Genomic DNA, 17,299 nt, shown 5'->3' on the forward strand with positions numbered 1-17,299 from the left:
TGCGCCTTTTGCTTTGGTAGACCCGCCTCACCGCTATTGCACGCTCCCTCCTGCCTGAGGACTGGGATACAAGGGTCCATCACCCTCCAGGGGTAGTTCCAGAAGGCTCCTTTCTAGAGACATTTTCCTCCTACCGCCTCTAGCACTGGCCCTGGCAGGCCGAGGATCCTCGCCGAGATCCAGTCCCCTACACAGCCATGTCTAAGAAAGGGAAAAAGGCCAAGATGCCCCTGTCCGATGAGGAACAGCTGCTGCTGTTTCAGCAGAAGTTGCTGGCAGAGGAGGAGATGGCCAAGAAAAAAGAGAGGCTCCTGAACCAGTTCTTGAAGGTGATGGATTTTTGCATAACTCCCTGCCCAAACCCTACCCACTCCCTGCACTGGCCCCTTTTGCCTTGACCCTGTCGTTGTGTTGGCCTCATTTTTATGCTGGCCTCCCCTCCTCTGGAAGTCTTAAGACCCAGATATACTTAGATTTCAGGCAATGTTGTTTGGGGGAAGAGGCATTTCTCTGTGAAGTATGGAGGGAGGGAGGTGGTCTAGAGCTTGGCAATCACAACTTGGCCCCAGAACTGGGACAGTGGGTGCTGTCAGCTGTCTGAGCTCTCTGAAATTCTGACATTCTCCCTGGAGATGGGTCCTTACAAACAATATCCTGCTCTGTTGCCTCCACTCAGAAGGAAATTCACCTTTACCCTTCTTAAAATGCCATTGGGCTGTTCTGTCTTACTTCAGACCCTCCCAAAATGAGAACAGGAACTCCTGAATGTTAGCCACCAGGAGCTTTGGTCCCTCAGAAAAGACAAAAGGCAGAGTGTCAGTTGACAAATTAAGTGTGATCTTGTTTGTTGTACCGTATCAGGGCTTTTAACCCTGACCTCCCGGCGGGGGTATATTTATTCCTTCGCACAGGACAAGCTGGCCAAGGAGGAGCACAATAGTGCTCTGAACCTTAATAAGATTAACACGCAGTGGAGAATGGTCCTTCGGGAAGTCAAGACCAGAGAGCTTCATAAAGATATTGAGATCCTCAGCCAAACATTTGAACGAGTGGTGGACTGCAAGGACAGTGTCATCAAGGCAAGTGCTCTTCCCAAGGGAACACTTGAATTTGGCTGCTTTGATCTCTTCTCTTAACAAAATGGGCTGAGTGAATTAATTAATCGAGCCCTAACAAGACACAGCCTGTGATTAAGCCAGGCTATTGGTGATTTCACTGAAATGAAAAATAGATTATTGGGCTGTCATCCCTCTCCCTCCCTTAGAGGAGCCATTCTCCTTGGTCATCTACTGCCTCAAACCAGTACAGAACAATATTAGAGTTGTAAGGCACAGTAGACATCACCCAAGGCCCTGAACTTAGTCCTACACCTTCATTTTAATGAGAGAACACTCAGTTCCAGAAAGAGGAACCAGCCTGCCCAAGGTCACACAGCAAGTCAGTGAGAGGGCTGTGATGAAAGCACAATTTTGATTCGCACTCCAGCGCTTTATTCAGCCAAATTCTGTTTGGCCTCTTTAATTCAACTTCCGTGGCCCTGGATGAGGTTGAGAAGATCTCCATTGGTAAGAGTTCTGGCTCTCTGGGCAATTCAATTAGCCATCCTTACACTCTTGGGAGGTTCTTGAGTTGAGTCCATACCATCTTTTTTTTCTAAGGGGTTTTTCTCTTGAGTTCCAAATCCCTATATTCAGGATCCCTAGATATCTGTTCCTGGCTGTTGCATTGTCCTCACAACTGAATTCATGAGCTCCCCCTTCCCTAGCCAGCCCCATTCGCCATCCACCACAATCTGGTCTTCCTTATACTCTATTCGGGTAGCTGGCGCCATTCACCGAATCACCCAGGCGCCATTCACCGAATCACCCAATCCAGGAATCTGGGAATCATCCTAGCTTCTGCCTCCATCCCTGACTTCTGTTACTAAGTCTTGTATAAATCTTCTCCTTAAGTATTTTTCAAAGTCACACCCTGCTCTTCCCTACTGTCCTGCTGTAGTTGAGACCTGGGCATTATCTCCCACGTGGACTACTGCAATAGTCTCTTATCTTCCAGCCTTTGTGCTCAACTGCCTCTGGATGATTGTCTACACAGCCACCAGGATTGTTTTTCTAAAACAAAACTCTGATCCTGTTACTCCACTACTTAAATCTCCTTAGTGGCTCCCCTCTTCTACAGCAAAAGATCCAAACCCCATGGAAAGAACATCAGAGCCCTTCATGATCTTGCCTCTGCCTGTACCTTTCGCATAGCCAGCCTTCTTTCCTTCCTGTACCTTTGCACATGCTCGTCCCTCTATCTGGAATTCTCTTTTCCCCATCTCCCCACTCTTCCAGGAACACTCTCACTCTTCCTTTAAGAGTGATACAAATGACGTCTCTCCTGTGAAGCCTTCCCTACTGCTCTTAGTCAGATGTAGGCATTCAGCCCTTTATATCCCATTATCACTGGGAAATCATCCACCTCATAGCATTTTGCATGTGATACTGTAATTTTCTGTTTATATAACTTTTCCTACTGCAAGACTTCAAGCTTCTTTGGGGGGCAGTGAGAACATCTTTCCATCTCTGAATCCTCAGCACCCAGCATGGTGCTGGTACATAGCACGTTTAGTAAACATCTGTTGAGTGAGTGAACAGTCTTCCATTATCAGCACCTATTTCATAAATCCTTTTCATAATAAATACACAAGGTAAAAGCTAGTTCTGGGGTAGTTTATGGTGAGTGGATCATGTGGGCATTCAGTAAATGCTTTTTTTGTTTTGTTTTTTTTTCTGGGGGGTGGATAATTAGGTTTATTTATTTATTTAGCTATTCTGGTGGAGGTACTGGGGATTGAACCCAGGACTTTGTGCATGCTAAGCATGTACTCTAACCACTGAGCTATACCCTCCCCCTGCTCTCTTGTGAATACTTTTTTGTTTTACTCATTAATTTTAATTTGTTTTACTCTTTTTAATAGGTAATTCATTCACATTATTCAAAATTCAAAAGATTAAAAAAGTTATATAGAGAAAAGTTCCCTTTCACTGGTGCCTTTCAGCCACCCTATGCGCCTCCCAATAATTTTAGTTTCATGAGTAAACCTTTGTTTTACACAAATGGTAGTATTACATACTGTTCTACCCCTTGCCTTTTTCACTTTATAATATATCCTGGGGATTATTCCACATTAGCCCATAAAGAGCTTCACATTTTTTGTTTTACAACTGCATAGTATTCTGTATTTTAGTTCAACATGTTAATTTGTCTTCAGTATTTCCTGTGTCTGGTAATTCCATCTAGAAACTCACAGGTGTTGTGTTCTTCCAGTAGAAGGTACATTTGTGATGTTAGCAGCTGACGATTATCCAATTCACTGGAGATTGCAAAGTGCTGATTTGCTAATAGCATCATTCATTTTTCATTTATTAGTTTCAATACTTCTGTAAAAAGATACTTCCTATCATTTATAATTCAGTGACCCAGAGGTATAGTTTATATAAGAAATGCTTGACTCTTTCTCTTCCCTTTATAAACCAGTTAAAAAAAATTGGTTGTCTGCCATCCTCTAATGGTAACTGATTTTTCTAAAGCATCCTGATACGCTCATAATCAAACAGGTTGACATTTTTTCAGTCCACTGCAGTTCTTAGCCTTATTGATGCTCACACTGTCCCTTTTTTGTGCCCGTTATCTACTGCCACGTAACAAACCATTCCAAAATTAGTGATTTGAAACAACATCTTATTTAACTCTCTGTGAACTGTAGGTTGACTTAGCTTACCAGGGAGGTTCTTGCCTGGCATCTCGCATGGTTTTCAGTCAGATGTCGGTTGGGGCTGCAGTCATCTGAAGGCTTGACTGAGCTGGGTGTCTTACGCTGACTGGCAGTTGAGTCTGGCTGTCAGCTGGGAATTCAGCTGGGCTGTTAACTGCAGTGCTTTCACATGGCCCCTACAGACACTGGCTTCCCACATTCAAAAGTGGGAGAACCAGTACTCCCAGAGCCAAAGAATTGGCACTAGGAACGGAGTTGGGGGAAGGGGATGCCCTTCATGCCACCCAGCTAGCCAGCTGAGTACATTTTTATTTCCTCACGCAGATGTCATTCAGCCAAAATGGTAACTCTGTGCTTTCTATACAGTCTTTAGCGAAGGACCTGTCAGAAGCGGAGGAGCAGTATGCCCACGCCCTGCGCAGCCACCTGCACAACGTCGACCAGCTCCTGGCTCTGCAGAGATGCCGGCTCAGCCTCCTAGAGGAGAGTTACAACATGGAGCTGGAGGCCCTCACCAAGGAGTTTGAGACAGAAAGGTGTGGGGGCCCAAGAGGAGATGGGGGATTGAGTATACAGGAGTATCCAGAGCCTGCGTCAAGGTGCTGCCTGAAAGCAGCCACCCACTTTCTTTCTTTTTTTTTTTCTTTTCTTTTTTACAAACATTTTGGGGGCGGTAGGTAATTAGGTTTATTTATTTATATTTTAATTTTTTTAACAGAGATACTGGGGATTGAACCCAGGACCTCATGCATGTTAAGCATGCACTCCATCACTGAGCTATCCCCTCCCCACCCCATTTTCAACTATCAAAATCCTACCCATCTACTACTCAGGGGACTTTTCACTGTAGCTTTTCTGCTTTTTTTTTTTGTACCATATGAATGTATTACCTATTCAGAAATCAAAATAATCTTATTCATTCTTTCTGGCCCTAAAAAAAAGAATAGAACTCACCCTCCCTCTGTTTGTCATCAGACCTAAGAGTTTATACCATTCATATAGTTTTATTACATACTGCTTTGAGTTGTCATTATTGGTTCATATGCTTTATCCCTCAGAGCAAGGACAGTGTCTTGTCTCCTATAGGAAGACAATTATTGACCAACATGAAAAAGAGATTCACTACCTACAAGATGTTTTCATGGCCATGGAACAGAACTATATAGATTCTGAGTATGAAAGCAAGCTGGAGTTCCAGAGCATGTGGGATGATCTCAAAAACAAGGTACCAAGGGAGAGCAGTTAGGCAGGAACTGGGAGAGAAGTGAGAGAAACGTGCTCAAGGCTGGTAGAGCTAGAAGAGATCCCTTTAACCAACGTAGTCAATAAAATGCCTGCTGCCAATATACGTACCCCTACTGCTTTTTGTAATTTTGTGAAAATTGGCGGGGAGGGAGGACCACTTTGAAATGTCTAGGAAATGCATTTAAGAGCTAAAACGCACCAAGGAGATCATATGGCCTCACCCCTGTGGTTTGTAACTAAAGAAAGTAAGGCCCAAAGAAGTGAAATGACCTGCCAAAGTCATGCTACTGGTTTGTGGTAGAGCCAGGAGAGGCCAGGTCTCCTGCCCGGGGTCCCCAAGAGCTTTCCACTATCCTGGAGGGTGCAGACTTAGCCAACCTGAAGCTCTGGTTTTGGGGAGTGGGGGGGGTTATTTTGCCCCACAGTGTTTTATAAAAAATTTTAATAAGCTTCCTACATTTAAAAATTGGGAGATTTCACATAAAAATCCAAAAATTCAGCTTCCCTTGACAAATTTAAAGATCTGGTAACCCTGGGCCATATTTCCAAATGGGGACATTTGTGTGGAGCTGAGCAGCTGTGCCCCCACCCCCCACCACCATTGGAACATTTCCTCTCTGGTTTGCCACAGGCCCCATGTAGCCCACAGCGCTTATTTATATCATCTGCCTGGTCTTTGTAGGCATTTTCACTGGCGACCTCTGTACCATGCTGTGCTACAAACAGCTCAAGAGGGGGAGGTTGCTGGTAGAAGTAAAAGGGTGCTAATAGGGTAATTCCAAGCACTGGCTCTATTGGGGCCACTTCCTAGAACTTAGAAGAGAAGCACTTTCTAAGACTGCAACTGGAGAATATAGTTGAAGATCTGTGGAGAAGGTTCCAGGATGCACTCAAGAATTACACTGATGCCACAGAAGATCGAAAGATTGCCTTCGAGACTCTAAAAGTGAAGGACGAGAAGAGCTCCAAAGAGATTGAAGCACAGATGAAAAAAATACAGAGACTACAGGTTAGTGCAGCCAACCTGAGTCACTGCTGTAACTGCTTCGTTATCCCCTGCTCTTCTTTCCCCAGTTTCCACTGGGCCTTGTCACTGGTTGGGGAAAGATGGTATGCTCTGATTTCAGTCCCCAGCCAGTCTCACCGAAGACCCTCACCTAGTCAAGTGTTTCCTCTAATCTGCTCTGTTCCTTTAGGATTCCATAATTATTTTGAAAGGCAAGATCATGGTACACAGCCGGGAGAGTGAAGAACAGAACCAGGACATTCGTAATGACAAGGAGCTGGTCCTTGTACAACTGCGAAAACTTAAGGCCCAAAGGACTCAGGCCCGGAGAATATCACAAGAGAACTTAGTCAGACTCACCCTGGAAAGTAACGCCACCCTCAAGGCCCTGAGAATGGCTGTTGACAAGGTAACAAAGGGGAGAGGGCAGTCAGAACAAAACCAAGGAAACTGGCTCCCTGCGAAGTGAAAGGAGTTTGGGAGAGGTGGAGGGCTTCCTCCTGCTTCCTACCCGAGTGGACACTTGGAATATCTTTTGTTTTCCATGTTCCCTCCCTCTCACATTTTAAATTAAATGAGTTAATAATGAATGAATTTTAGAAGAATATATGATACTTGCAGTTGTGCTTGGCACATAGTAAGCACTCTTGGGTTAGATGTGTTTATTACTTTTGACTTCCATTTGGATAGGTAGCTTCCCTGGATTGAAGCAGGAGAACCAACTCAACTATTTCCCCTCCCCACCCCCTTTCCTAATAAAAGGTCTCTTCTTGCTTCCAATAGGGTGAAAAGATCCTTAAACTGGCTGAAATATGTAGGAAATTTGAAACAGAGGAAGAAAAAGTGCTGCCTTTTTATTCATCAGAATTGACTCACGAGGAGCAGGAGGAGATAGAGGAAATTAACCCAAAGGAGTTTAATGACGAGCTGGCAAAGGTAAAGTTCCTAGGGCCCCGGGGCCGTCGCCCAGGGCCGGGGATGACAGAGCATTGGGCTGCACTTGCCAAGGGTCCTACCACACACCTTCTCCCTTTAATTCAACTCCCAGGTGATAATGGACTACACAGGGATGGAGAATTTCTGGAAAAGGTACAACAAAGTGAAATTAGAGCAACTGAGCCTCCAACACAGACGTGCCCAGTTGTTAGAAATCAATGAGAAGCTGCGGGAGATGCTCAGGCAGTACTTGGATGGCATCTCAGTGAGTGATGAAGTGCTGAGCCAGCTCAACCCACTCTTCATCATCAATCATCGCAGCAACCTACCCCAGCCCTTGTCCACGCCTGCAGCCCAGCCAGGTGACAAAAAACCTCCAACCACTTACAACATCATTGAAGCAGCCCATGTGATCTCCCACATCCTGTGATACAAGAAAATTTCTTTTCAACTCCCAGAGAGTGTTTTGAGAGACCTGAGAATTTTGCTATTAAAAGACTCCATGGAGTTTATGAGCTTCTTCTATCTTTGCTGTACTGGATAGAATAGTCTTCTTGGAAGATGCTAGGAATACAGCGGCGTTAGGGAGTAGAGAGAATAGCTAGGCAACTACCAGGAGACTTACTTCTCATTGATGGATTTATTGCTCCTCAGAGTCAGGACACCATGGGAGCCAAAACCCATACCTTCAGGACCTAGAGATCCTATGGTCCTAGGGGTGAGTTAGGACCGGAAGAGGCCAGGAGAAGTGATCCAAAGCCTCTAACCACACCCATGCCAGGCAAGACCCAACTCAGAATGCCTTTTTCCCCAGCCCTTTACCTCATTCCCACTTACACAGATCGAAAAGTATCCGGTGAAGAATGCAGAGAAGGTTTTTAAAAATTATTATTATTTATTATTTCTTTTTGCTCTTGTTTCGTTTCTCTTCCTTGAGCTTCTTTTTGGAAACTTTAGGTGTGCTGGCCTTTCTGTATAGGTGATACCCAATGAGGCCCAGAAGGGCAGGCACCATGGCCATGCCTACCAGAGGCAAAATGCCCTTCACCAGCTTTTGCCAGTAGTTGGCTCGGATCAGTGCAATCAGCTCCACGTCAAAATGCAGCACTGCATCCGCTGGAGGCAGAGAGGAGGTGAGGGTTAGAATCTCTGTACATTTTATCCAGGACTCAGAATCTGAATGAAAACAAGGAGGGCAGACCACACCACAGCAACAACTACGAAGCTGGCAAGATTTAAATGTGGGACTGAATTCTCTTAAAGGCAGAGGGCAGAGGAGGGTTATGAGGCTCTCTAGTGATAGTCACGTTTACCCAAAACATACAAGTTGTGCCCTATGTTCAGTGGCAGGTTTCTGACAGGGCAGAAGAACTTTCGGTGGGTCTGAAAAGTACAGGCTGTTCTCCATTTATACGTTAGAGAACCTCTGTACTAACTGTATTCCATTCCCAAACAGCCACGTGGATAGAATCTTTGTGGGGCTGAAATTAATTGGATTTAAACTAGACTTTTAAAAATTTCACCAACCAATGAGCACACTCAACATGACTGTTAGAAAAATATAGTTGTTTCAACATAAGGGCTAGAGAGGAAGGAGGATGTGGTTTAAGAAGAAGTAGAGGAATGAACAGGAGTGAGTTGGGGGAGAAATGCAAATAGAAGCAGCACTGGAAATGAGGTAACAGAGCTTTGGGTAAAAGAATTTTTCTTTAGCCCTCCTGGCCCTTCTTTCTGGATCTCCCTCTAAGCCAGAACTAGGATAAGAACTTTTATCCCAGTACTCTGAGGTGTAATTCATTTTAGCAATAGAACATTTCTTATAGCCAAAAGCAAGTGATATGCATCTTGGGAAATCTGTCCAACCTCAGGCCTTCAGGAATAGGTATCAGCAGTGACCTGTGAAGGCTTTTAAAGCTATGGGGCAGGCTTGGTTTAAAACAAGTTGTTTTTTGTTTTATTTTGTTTTGAATTTCTTGATGGTGATCACTTTTTCTGTCTTGTCCCTAGTGGATGCTGAGAGGAATAGTTGTGAAGTGGTGAGAAGCCATGCCAGCTGCATAAATGAGTTTGGAGTTGTAGGAAAAAGATGGAAGTCTAGAGTTCTTGGAGAGGTGGCACAGGCAGCAGACCCATGTGTCTCAAGCAGGTGTCTCCTCCCTAAAAGTTGCTGGCTGCCAGAGGGCAAGCCAGGTTGCTGTAACAGACATGTCTCTAGTCCCTGCTGGTGATCTGAGAAGGAAAAATGTGGCCCTGCAGAAGGAGGCCTCAGCCACTCCTGAAGCTTTCAGCAAACTGGGTTTAGACCTTCGCAAGCTCCAGAGTATGTGGCTCCTCATAGCTCTTAGGGACAGGGTATTTTGAATGCCTCAGGGAGATGCCTAGTCAGTTTACCTGGGATAGACGGCGGAAATCCCCGTTTTCCATAGGCCAAGTCAGAAGGAATGATTACCCTTCGCTTCTCTCTGCGGGAAGGAATGTGAGTCATAGCCAAAGGTGAGACCAAGGAGGCCAGCCACCTCAGTCCATCTGAAGCCCCACCAGCAAAACCCTCTGGATAGTCACACCCAAAATGTGAGCCTTCCCACCTGAGCAGCAAATAGGTTGACCAGAAACAGTGTCCATCCTCTGACATGCCTCAACTCCTCCAACAAAACCCACAGCCAGAAAGCCTGAGGCTTTATCCAGAGCCTCAGTACCCAGTGACCTGACCTGACCTGCCCAGTGTGAAGCCAGGGCAAATGCTCCTGCCTCCTCTAGGACCAAGGATAGCAGAGATAGCCTCCACCCATGCAGAGGGGGTACCTAAGCCCACCCCTGTGCAGATACTCACCCCACACACATGTCCAGAAGGCTCTGCTCCAGACCTTGAAGAAGAAGACACAACTCAACAGGAAACTACCTCCATTCCCCAAATCCCAGGAGAGGATCGAAGACTCCCCTTTGACCCTCAAATGAGCTCCCCACTTCTCAAATCTCTGGTTTCCAGTGTGGTATGGGGCAAAAGGAGTCCTAGAAATGGGGCGTGAACCTCAGGAGGTGGCTGGTGGAGCCCTGGGGTCTTATTCCAGCCAAAGTAGTTTAAGGGTTACTAAGAAAGGGCTTAGGTTGGAAAGAAGTGGAATGGGAGGTACAGTTCACATACCTGGTATCACCTGCTTTTGGCCAAGTTCTATAACCAGAGGGTCTCTGGTCAGAGAAGTGTCAATGATGCGGCCGTCTACCAAGCTGCCCTGCAGGGAGAGAGCATCCAGAGCGCACACCTAGTACCTCTCCCTCCCAGCAGGGCGCGCAAACACCTGGGCCTCAGGCTGCGGCAACCCCCGGGCAGCTGCAGTTTAGCATTCCCCTTGGGGCAGAGAGGAACAGGAAGCTCCATAAGGGCTGGCACTTCGCGGATATCTCTCCACCCTTCACTTCTCGGTGCCAGTGCCGGGGAGGAACTGGCAGAAAAAGCAGGGAGGGAAGAGGGGCGCCCCTCCCCCCGCCACGTGCTGGGCGACCCCAGAGCGGGAGTTGTTACTCCCGAACCACTTGCCACGTGTCCATGCCAAAGCTGACGTGTTTCAGCAGGGTGACGCCCCCTCCCCCCAGGCCCCGCCTCGGTCCCCCAGGCCCTCACCGTGTAGTGTATGTGAAGCGTGTCTCCAAAGGCAGCAGGCTCAGCACAGGGTTCGGGGGGCTCCACCTACGATCGCACTACAGGAGTCACGGAGGCTCCTCCAAAGATCCCGTCCTTGCCCCCGGACTCGGGACCCCCGATTCAGTCCCCGCACTTCCTCTCCTCCCCGCTCCTAGGTTCGTTCAGACCCCAGTATTCCCACCATAAGGCCCGACCTCCGGGGCACCCTGGTCTATCTCCTCCTCACCAGGGTCTCCACTTGGAGGGTCCGGACAGGACTTTCGGTTTCGAACCCGGCCTCAGCCCGGCATGCTGCCCCACCGAGCAGCAGCAGCAGCAGACGGAGCTGGAGAAGTGAGGGGCGCAGGGTCATGACTGGATGCGGGGCAGGGATCAGGGCACCCAGGACAGGCTGTTGGGTGGCAGCGGCTAGGACAGCAGTTCCTTCGGCGCCCAGGCCAGACTGGACGGGACGGGGCGGGTCGCGACGCGCCAGCTCCTCCTCCTGCAGCCCTTCCTCCACCTTGTCCCCACCTCCTGGAGGGAGGAGGCCGCGGGAGCTCTCCCTTCCCTCTAAGATCGGGAGGTTACAGATTCTAAGCTGTCCGTTATCCGTTCGGTCCCATAGCAAGGGGCTGGGTCACATTAGTAGCACCCACTTATGATTACCTATTGTGTTTCAGACACTTGTCTGTAATCCTCAAAACCACCTTAAAATGTAGGCAAAATTGTTTCCAATTTACAGATGAGGAACTAGGTTTTCAGGTTAAGTAGCTGCGAAAGGTCATCTCTGGTGACAGAGACAGGATTCAAACCCAGGACTATCCGAGTCCAGAGTAAACGTTTGCTCTGTTTCCTCTTAAAGATGTGTCTCCTCACACCTATCCTGGCAGTGTCTGGCAGGCGCACCCGACCCCAGCCGTTGTCGAAGGTGGCATCCCTCTCCCACATCCAGCCCTTCGGCTCGAACTTCCGGAGGTCATATACCCAAAAGGAGGCAGGGAGCTGTCCCATCGCCCTGTCCTTCAGAAGGGTGATTGAAAAGAGCAAGGAGCTATTTTACTATAAGGATGGGTGAATCTCTGATCTCTTCCTCTGACATTACCATTTGCTTTTTCCTTTCATCAACAAACTTGTCAAAAGGACAGCTACATACAACCCTTTTACATTTGTGCAAGGATTTCAGCTTTTAAAAGGGTTTTAAAATTATTTCAGGTGACCCTGCCAGTCCCGTTGTGCATGATTTAAGCCCTCAGCATTTGGCCCGTCCACTCAGGCCTTAGGTATCTGGATTCTGCTCCCTCAGAAGTCATCAGTGAGCTCACACTCACCATATTTTGAAGTCACTTCTTAGTCCTTGTCTTTAGTCAGTGATGCCATAGAGCTCTGACTGCCCTTCCAAGCTCTAGACATAACTGCATCCCTGCATACAGGGAATCTCCACCTGGATGTCTGACCAGCACCTCAAATCAAGACACACAATACTGTTCTCATTCCTCTTTCTCCTTCCATCCCACCTGCAACAATCTAGACTTTGCTCCCAATTGCCTGTTTCTGTTCATGGTTCTGCTGTCAGCATTTCTCTGATTCTTCTCTCATCTCCCACATCCAACCAGTCCCCTTTGGTTTCTCCCTCCACAGCCTCTGCAGCCCTCTTTCCATTCCCATGGCTTCCACCCTAATTAACTCTTATTTCTCTCTTCTGGGTTATTTAAAAAGAAAAAAAAAAAAAGTCCCCTCAGCAGGAGGGAATCTCTGGGGGTGATGAAGTGCTCCATATCTAGGGATGTGGGCTCCATGGGTGTATGCATGTCAGAACTTACCAAACTGCAAAAGATCGGCGCATTGCACTGTATGCAAATTATACCGCAAATCTTTCAAAAAGAAAAAAAAAAAACCAAGCACAAACAAAACTATATTTCCAAATCTCCCTTAAGGTTGGATAAGGCCATGTGGCTAAATTCTGACCAATAAGACACAGAAGTGTTAGAAATATTGTCCAGGACTTCCGGGAGGCTGCTTAAAGGGAGTTAATTTAGCTAAGAAGTGTGCCATAGTGCTCCACCTCCTCCCCCAGTCTCCTTCCCTTCCTTCTTTCTGCTGCCTGGAATGTAGATGAGATGAATTACACTCCAGCAGCCACCTGAGACCATAAGGTGACCATGACGATGGAAGTTACGTGCTAGTATGGTGAAAAAAGAAGTCATCAGAGACTGGTAACTGTAGAGTCACTATACCGGTCCTGGATTGCCTACCACCAGACACCTTTTAACTAAGATAGAAATGAGCTTCTATCCTGTTAAAACAAAACAAAAAAATAAGCTCCTAAGCCTCTCCCTACATCAGCCCATTCTGTACCTTGCTGTTATCTGCTTAGCTTCAGTCATGTTAATTGCCATTAAAAGGCCGGCTGAGGCTCCACACTGCCCCGGGAATTAAATTCAGACTACCTGACATGCCAATTGAAAGCTTTCATCCTCTGGTCTTAATCTGCCTTTCCAAAGTTGGCTTTGATACCATTAAAATGAAAGCCTTTTAAAGACAGGAACCTCATCTTATTTCTATATGCTCATTGCCTAATATGGTGTCTGACATATAGATGCTCCATAAATGTTTATAAAGTGAATCAAATCCCCTTTCTGCTCATGGCAATCAGATGAACCTGCATCAAGTGTTTTCATCTCTGTGCGCAGCTCATGTTCTTCCTTCACCTGTCAAGCTCCCTCCAAGCCAAGGTCAAAGATTACCTCCTCTGTGAAGTCCGGATTCTCTTAGGTGAAAGTGACTTCTCTTATTTCTGAACTTCAGGCATAAACTCAGGGACTTTATGGTATTTTCCCTTGTGTTGTGGTTATTTGTGTACGACCTGCTCCTCCCTCCCTCTCAAGAGCCAGCTCTCTGATGGCAAGGACAAGATTGTGATCATACCCGGAGGCCCTTGGATGCTAGCTGCACAATAGCCTCCATATAACGGTTTCTAGACATATATGTTTTTCCTTTGAATAAATATTATACTATGCAATTCTGAGAAACCATTAAAAAGGAAAAACTAAACTAATATAGAAAACCTCTAAGACAAATGTATATAACTTTAGGTTACAAAAAGCAAGAATAATAGATGTGACATGAGCCCCTTTATATTTTAACCCCTCCCCAAACATGCATAGGTATATATATTTAGAAAAGGAACCAGAAGATGCACATCAAATAGCTGAGGGTAGTTACCTTTGGGGACTGAGTGAGCAGAGGGGAACAAGTTCCACATATTGCTCTGAAGATTTGTGTATTGTTTGGATCTTTTGTAATAATTATTTTGGTTACAAAAATTAATTTTAACATTAAAATATCTAATGAATGAACACGATATACAGCAGTACAAGGCAACGTGTGGGAAGTGTTGAAGGAGTTGTGCTAATAGAGCTAAAGGAGCCAGACCAGGAAAAAAGAAGTCCTTGTGATTAGACAGGTCATGGGCAGATTTGCAGATCTTAAAGGAAAGTGGTATTTCTAAACAAGTGAGAAAGGGTATAAAGGCAGAGGGTTGGATAATTGGAAAAAATGAATAGACTAGTTTGGCTAAAGTACAGGATTTAGCCAGAAGAGTAGACAGAGGTAACTGGAGAGGGAAGTAAGAGCTGGTTGTGGAGAGCCTTGAATGGCAGTGGGAACCCACTGAAAGTTTCTGAGCAAAGGGGTGACCACGCACATTACACTGATGCGTCAGATGATTAGAATGTTGTCATGGAGGTGGAAGGCTACTATCTTGTTCAGCTCTGAGGCTTCGTTTGGTAATCTGAATGGGAAGTGGTGAGAGGATGGTAGCAGAAAAGGGCAAAACTAAGACAACAGTATCACCCACAGAGGGCAGCACAAGCCCACTTGGACCCAGGAGGGACCAGGGAGGAAGAAGCTTTCTCCTTGGATCAAGTTAGGAGGAACCGAAGGACAGAGAAAGGTGAAATGGTTCTGAGAAAGGGAGGGGAGCTGGCCCAACCCTGACCTGAGGCACAAGTTAATTGGAGGACCACTCCTGGAAAGGCTGCCACCTTCAAAGGTGTCTGTGTCAGCCAGCCGGAGAAACTACCATAGACCCCTGACTTCTAAGACCCATGGGGCGCCCACCATGCCCAGCTTGGTTACGGACAATGATGTTTAATCATTCATCAAGGCTGAGTGCCTATTATGTGCCAGATAATAAGCAAGGCACTGCTTTTTAAATGGTTTTAATATGTTTAACAGATTGTTAATAAATAAAAGCTTGTGAGTCAATATATACAAATCTGGGTTCAAAATCAAATGCCGTATTTTCAGGAGCATGCATACCCTGGCTGACTAGATGTTTTCTTTTTAGGTATGGTTATACACTCGTAAACAAGAGTGAAACATTACCTCCCTCCCCTACTCTCCCTTTTGGCTGTTTTAGCCAGGGAGGTACCATTCCATCAGTGCAAGATCTGGCATAAGCAAAACCAGAGAGCCTCTAACTCCTATCTATTATCTAAAGCCAGCATTCCTATATTCAGAACTCAGAAAGAAGCCTGCATCCAAATTTCTGTGGTTCAAAGCCCCAAGCTAAGCCCTCCAACCCTTAAAAGGCCTTGTATTCAATTCTGTCCTAGGATGGTTCTCCACAATGTATAGGAGGGGGTGTCAGGTGGAAAAGTTCATTCTCAAACCTCCTGCCTGGCCCAGATTAACTGTGCAGACCTCCTCAGAGACAACTCTCAATGTACCTGCTTTGGAGGAAGGGTCAGGGGAAGAAAGGTGTGTGGGAAGAACTGGTCAGCTCTGGGCACAGACAGCCAGAGTTCTGGCCCGAGTGTTGTGCTCTCTACTCCACGACATTCAGCTCAGGAGCCAGATCTGCTCCTAAACTAGAGCCCAGATAGTCTCTTCTGTAGCTGTGGCCACAGTGACACAAACAAGAAGACACTTACCTTCAAGCCTTGATGGTGAACAGTCCTGACCCAAGTTCCTCACTTCCAGACTTTCAGCGGCACTGTTCCCTTTACCATACTCAAGGCTCAGATTTCCTTAGACCTAACCCTTTCCTCCCTTTGCCCAGGAACTCAAAATCATCCTTACCCATTCCAGCAACCAGGGCCAGGGAGCTTAATTTGAATGAAAAACCTGCAGAGGAAAAAAAGGCATCTGGATCCTATCACTCCCCAGTGACCAGCCTGATACTCCATCCCTCCAGTTACCAGCTTAGAAAATAGAGAACTGGAGTTGACCCTTCTACCTCCACACCCTTCTGAACTGGAAAAGAGGCTCTTCTTAGTACTATGACTGCCTGCACAAAGACACCACTCCCTGCACCAAGCAGCAGCAAGGGGTATCCCCCTACACAATTATTCTCCAACTCTCACTGCCCTATATGGTACACTATGGTTATCCCAAAGGATTCCAGAGCATCCCAGAAATAGATTCACTGGTCTTCTCCTCAGTACAGAGGTTTGACTCCATTCTTGGCATAGGTCAGGAAACGTAGAAAGTACAAAATAAATACCTGTCAATGCTCTGCTCTGACCAATCTAGGTACTTGGAACTGGAAGTAATGCAGTGACTCCCTAGAGCCTTCAGACCTTATACCTCTAGTGTGAGAAACTCATACACACTCACACTCATTCTTCCTGTCACTGCCTCCATCCCACCAGGACCAATCCTTCCACTGGCTTTCTCCAGGCTCATTTTAGAAGCTCCCTTGCCCAGATTATCCTGAAGTGGACCCTAGACCGGGGTCCTCTGTCAAGCCATAAACAAAGAGCTATTCACATTCTGGGAAGATAAGGTTGCTATTTGTCCTAAGAGCTGGATGCTAAGCATTCACCTTCCAGGTTAACTCTCCCTTTCATCCCCCATGTCCCTTCTCCCCTGGAAAAAAAAAAAAAAGCTGGAAGGTTTAAGCAACTGCCACAAGAGAGCTCCTTCCACCTCCTTCCTGGCATCCTAGGCCGAGTACTTGAGACAGAGGGACTAGGTCATCCTCTTCGCCAAGTTGTTCAGGGGTAAAAAGGCCCCCACCGGCCTGCCATGCAGCTAAAGTCCTCTCTATTATTACTATCTTATAAGAGGTTGTAACTCTAGAGGTTATCTACTTATTAGTATAAAAATAAAGTACTTGGGAAAGTGCTCCTAACTTATCAGTAACCTCAGTCACCAAGCAGGACTTTTGAGGAGTCTAGGAGGAGGAAAGCATCACCTGATTTTAACGGGTAAGTGGGTGGCCTGGGAAGCCATGTCCGGATGGAGTAGTTTAAGGGTTTCTTAAGAGGAGAAGCACTGGTCCTTAAGGGTGATGGCTTATCTTAACAGCAAGAAAGGGGCTGAAAAGGAAAACTGGCAGGCGAGGCAGCAGGGAGGTAACTGAATACAAATGGTGCACTTCACACTGATGCTTGGATCTCAAACTTATATGCCTAAATCCTGTCCTTTCCCCACAACATCAGGGTGGGAAGACCTCTGTCCTCAAAGCTTAAGAAAGTGGTAAGAGTGGGGAAGGCCTGCCTAGCTCACCCAGACCTCACCTATCCAAGAAAGGGTAGCACCACCCCTTTCTTTGCCTGAGTAATGGCAGGAGAGGAATAGAGAAGTAGTGGGAGCAGGATGGGAGGACACAGGCCTGTCTTTTTCCTCAAGACATCTGTGGAATCTCTGGAAGAGGCTTGGCCTCCTGACAATGGGGAATCACACACCTACAGCAGAGGTGATGCAGGGCCATCAGCTGTAAGGA

General features: G+C 46.5%; 2 protein-coding genes across 3 annotated transcripts; one reads left to right on the top strand and one right to left on the bottom strand.

Moving 5' to 3' along the window:
* Positions 1–7,459, top strand: CCDC65 (coiled-coil domain containing 65). Its single transcript, XM_006177677.2, has 8 exons — positions 1–329; positions 912–1,079; positions 4,127–4,296; positions 4,847–4,985; positions 5,817–6,014; positions 6,202–6,420; positions 6,795–6,947; positions 7,060–7,459. Exons 1-8 carry the CDS (start codon positions 198–200, stop codon positions 7,375–7,377), a joined length of 1,497 nt encoding a protein of 498 aa, XP_006177739.2. The 5' UTR covers positions 1–197; the 3' UTR covers positions 7,378–7,459.
* A 358-nt stretch (positions 7,460–7,817) lies between these two features.
* On the bottom strand, positions 7,818–11,079 carry FKBP11 (FKBP prolyl isomerase 11). 2 transcript variants are annotated; one of them, XM_032492732.1, is made up of 6 exons: positions 10,814–11,067; positions 10,567–10,632; positions 10,090–10,177; positions 9,778–9,811; positions 9,339–9,409; positions 7,818–8,063 (listed from the first exon to the last, which is right to left on the bottom strand). In XM_032492732.1, the coding sequence occupies exons 1-6, from the start codon at positions 10,937–10,939 to the stop codon at positions 7,846–7,848; spliced, it is 603 nt and encodes a 200-aa protein (XP_032348623.1). In that variant the 5' UTR covers positions 10,940–11,067; the 3' UTR covers positions 7,818–7,845. The 2 variants fall into 2 exon arrangements, with proteins under 2 accessions (XP_032348623.1, XP_032348624.1); XM_032492733.1 differs by lacking the exon at positions 10,567–10,632 and having other exon boundaries at positions 10,814–11,079.
* Between the last annotated feature and the right edge of the window lie 6,220 nt (positions 11,080–17,299).

This window comes from Camelus ferus, chromosome 12, assembly GCF_009834535.1.
Source record: "Camelus ferus isolate YT-003-E chromosome 12, BCGSAC_Cfer_1.0, whole genome shotgun sequence".
Classification (NCBI taxonomy): domain Eukaryota; kingdom Metazoa; phylum Chordata; class Mammalia; order Artiodactyla; family Camelidae; genus Camelus; species Camelus ferus.

What these genes read in the sequence shown, in the direction of transcription:
- FKBP11 (XM_032492732.1), bottom strand. Translation starts at nt 10,939, where the DNA reads ATGACCCTGCGCCCCTCACTTCTCCAGCTCCGTCTGCTGCTGCTGCTG. An exon ending in CCCTCCAAGTGGAGACCCTG is followed by an intron (nt 10,633 to 10,813) that starts GTGAGGAGGAGA and finishes GTGCGATCGTAG; the next exon opens with GTGGAGCCCCCCGAACCCTG. An exon ending in CGCTTCACATACACTACACG is followed by an intron (nt 10,178 to 10,566) that starts GTGAGGGCCTGG and finishes CTCTCCCTGCAG; the next exon opens with GGCAGCTTGGTAGACGGCCG.
- CCDC65 (XM_006177677.2), top strand. Translation starts at nt 198, where the DNA reads ATGTCTAAGAAAGGGAAAAAGGCCAAGATGCCCCTGTCCGATGAGGAA. An exon ending in AAAAAATACAGAGACTACAG is followed by an intron (nt 6,015 to 6,201) that starts GTTAGTGCAGCC and finishes CTGTTCCTTTAG; the next exon opens with GATTCCATAATTATTTTGAA. An exon ending in TTAATGACGAGCTGGCAAAG is followed by an intron (nt 6,948 to 7,059) that starts GTAAAGTTCCTA and finishes TTCAACTCCCAG; the next exon opens with GTGATAATGGACTACACAGG.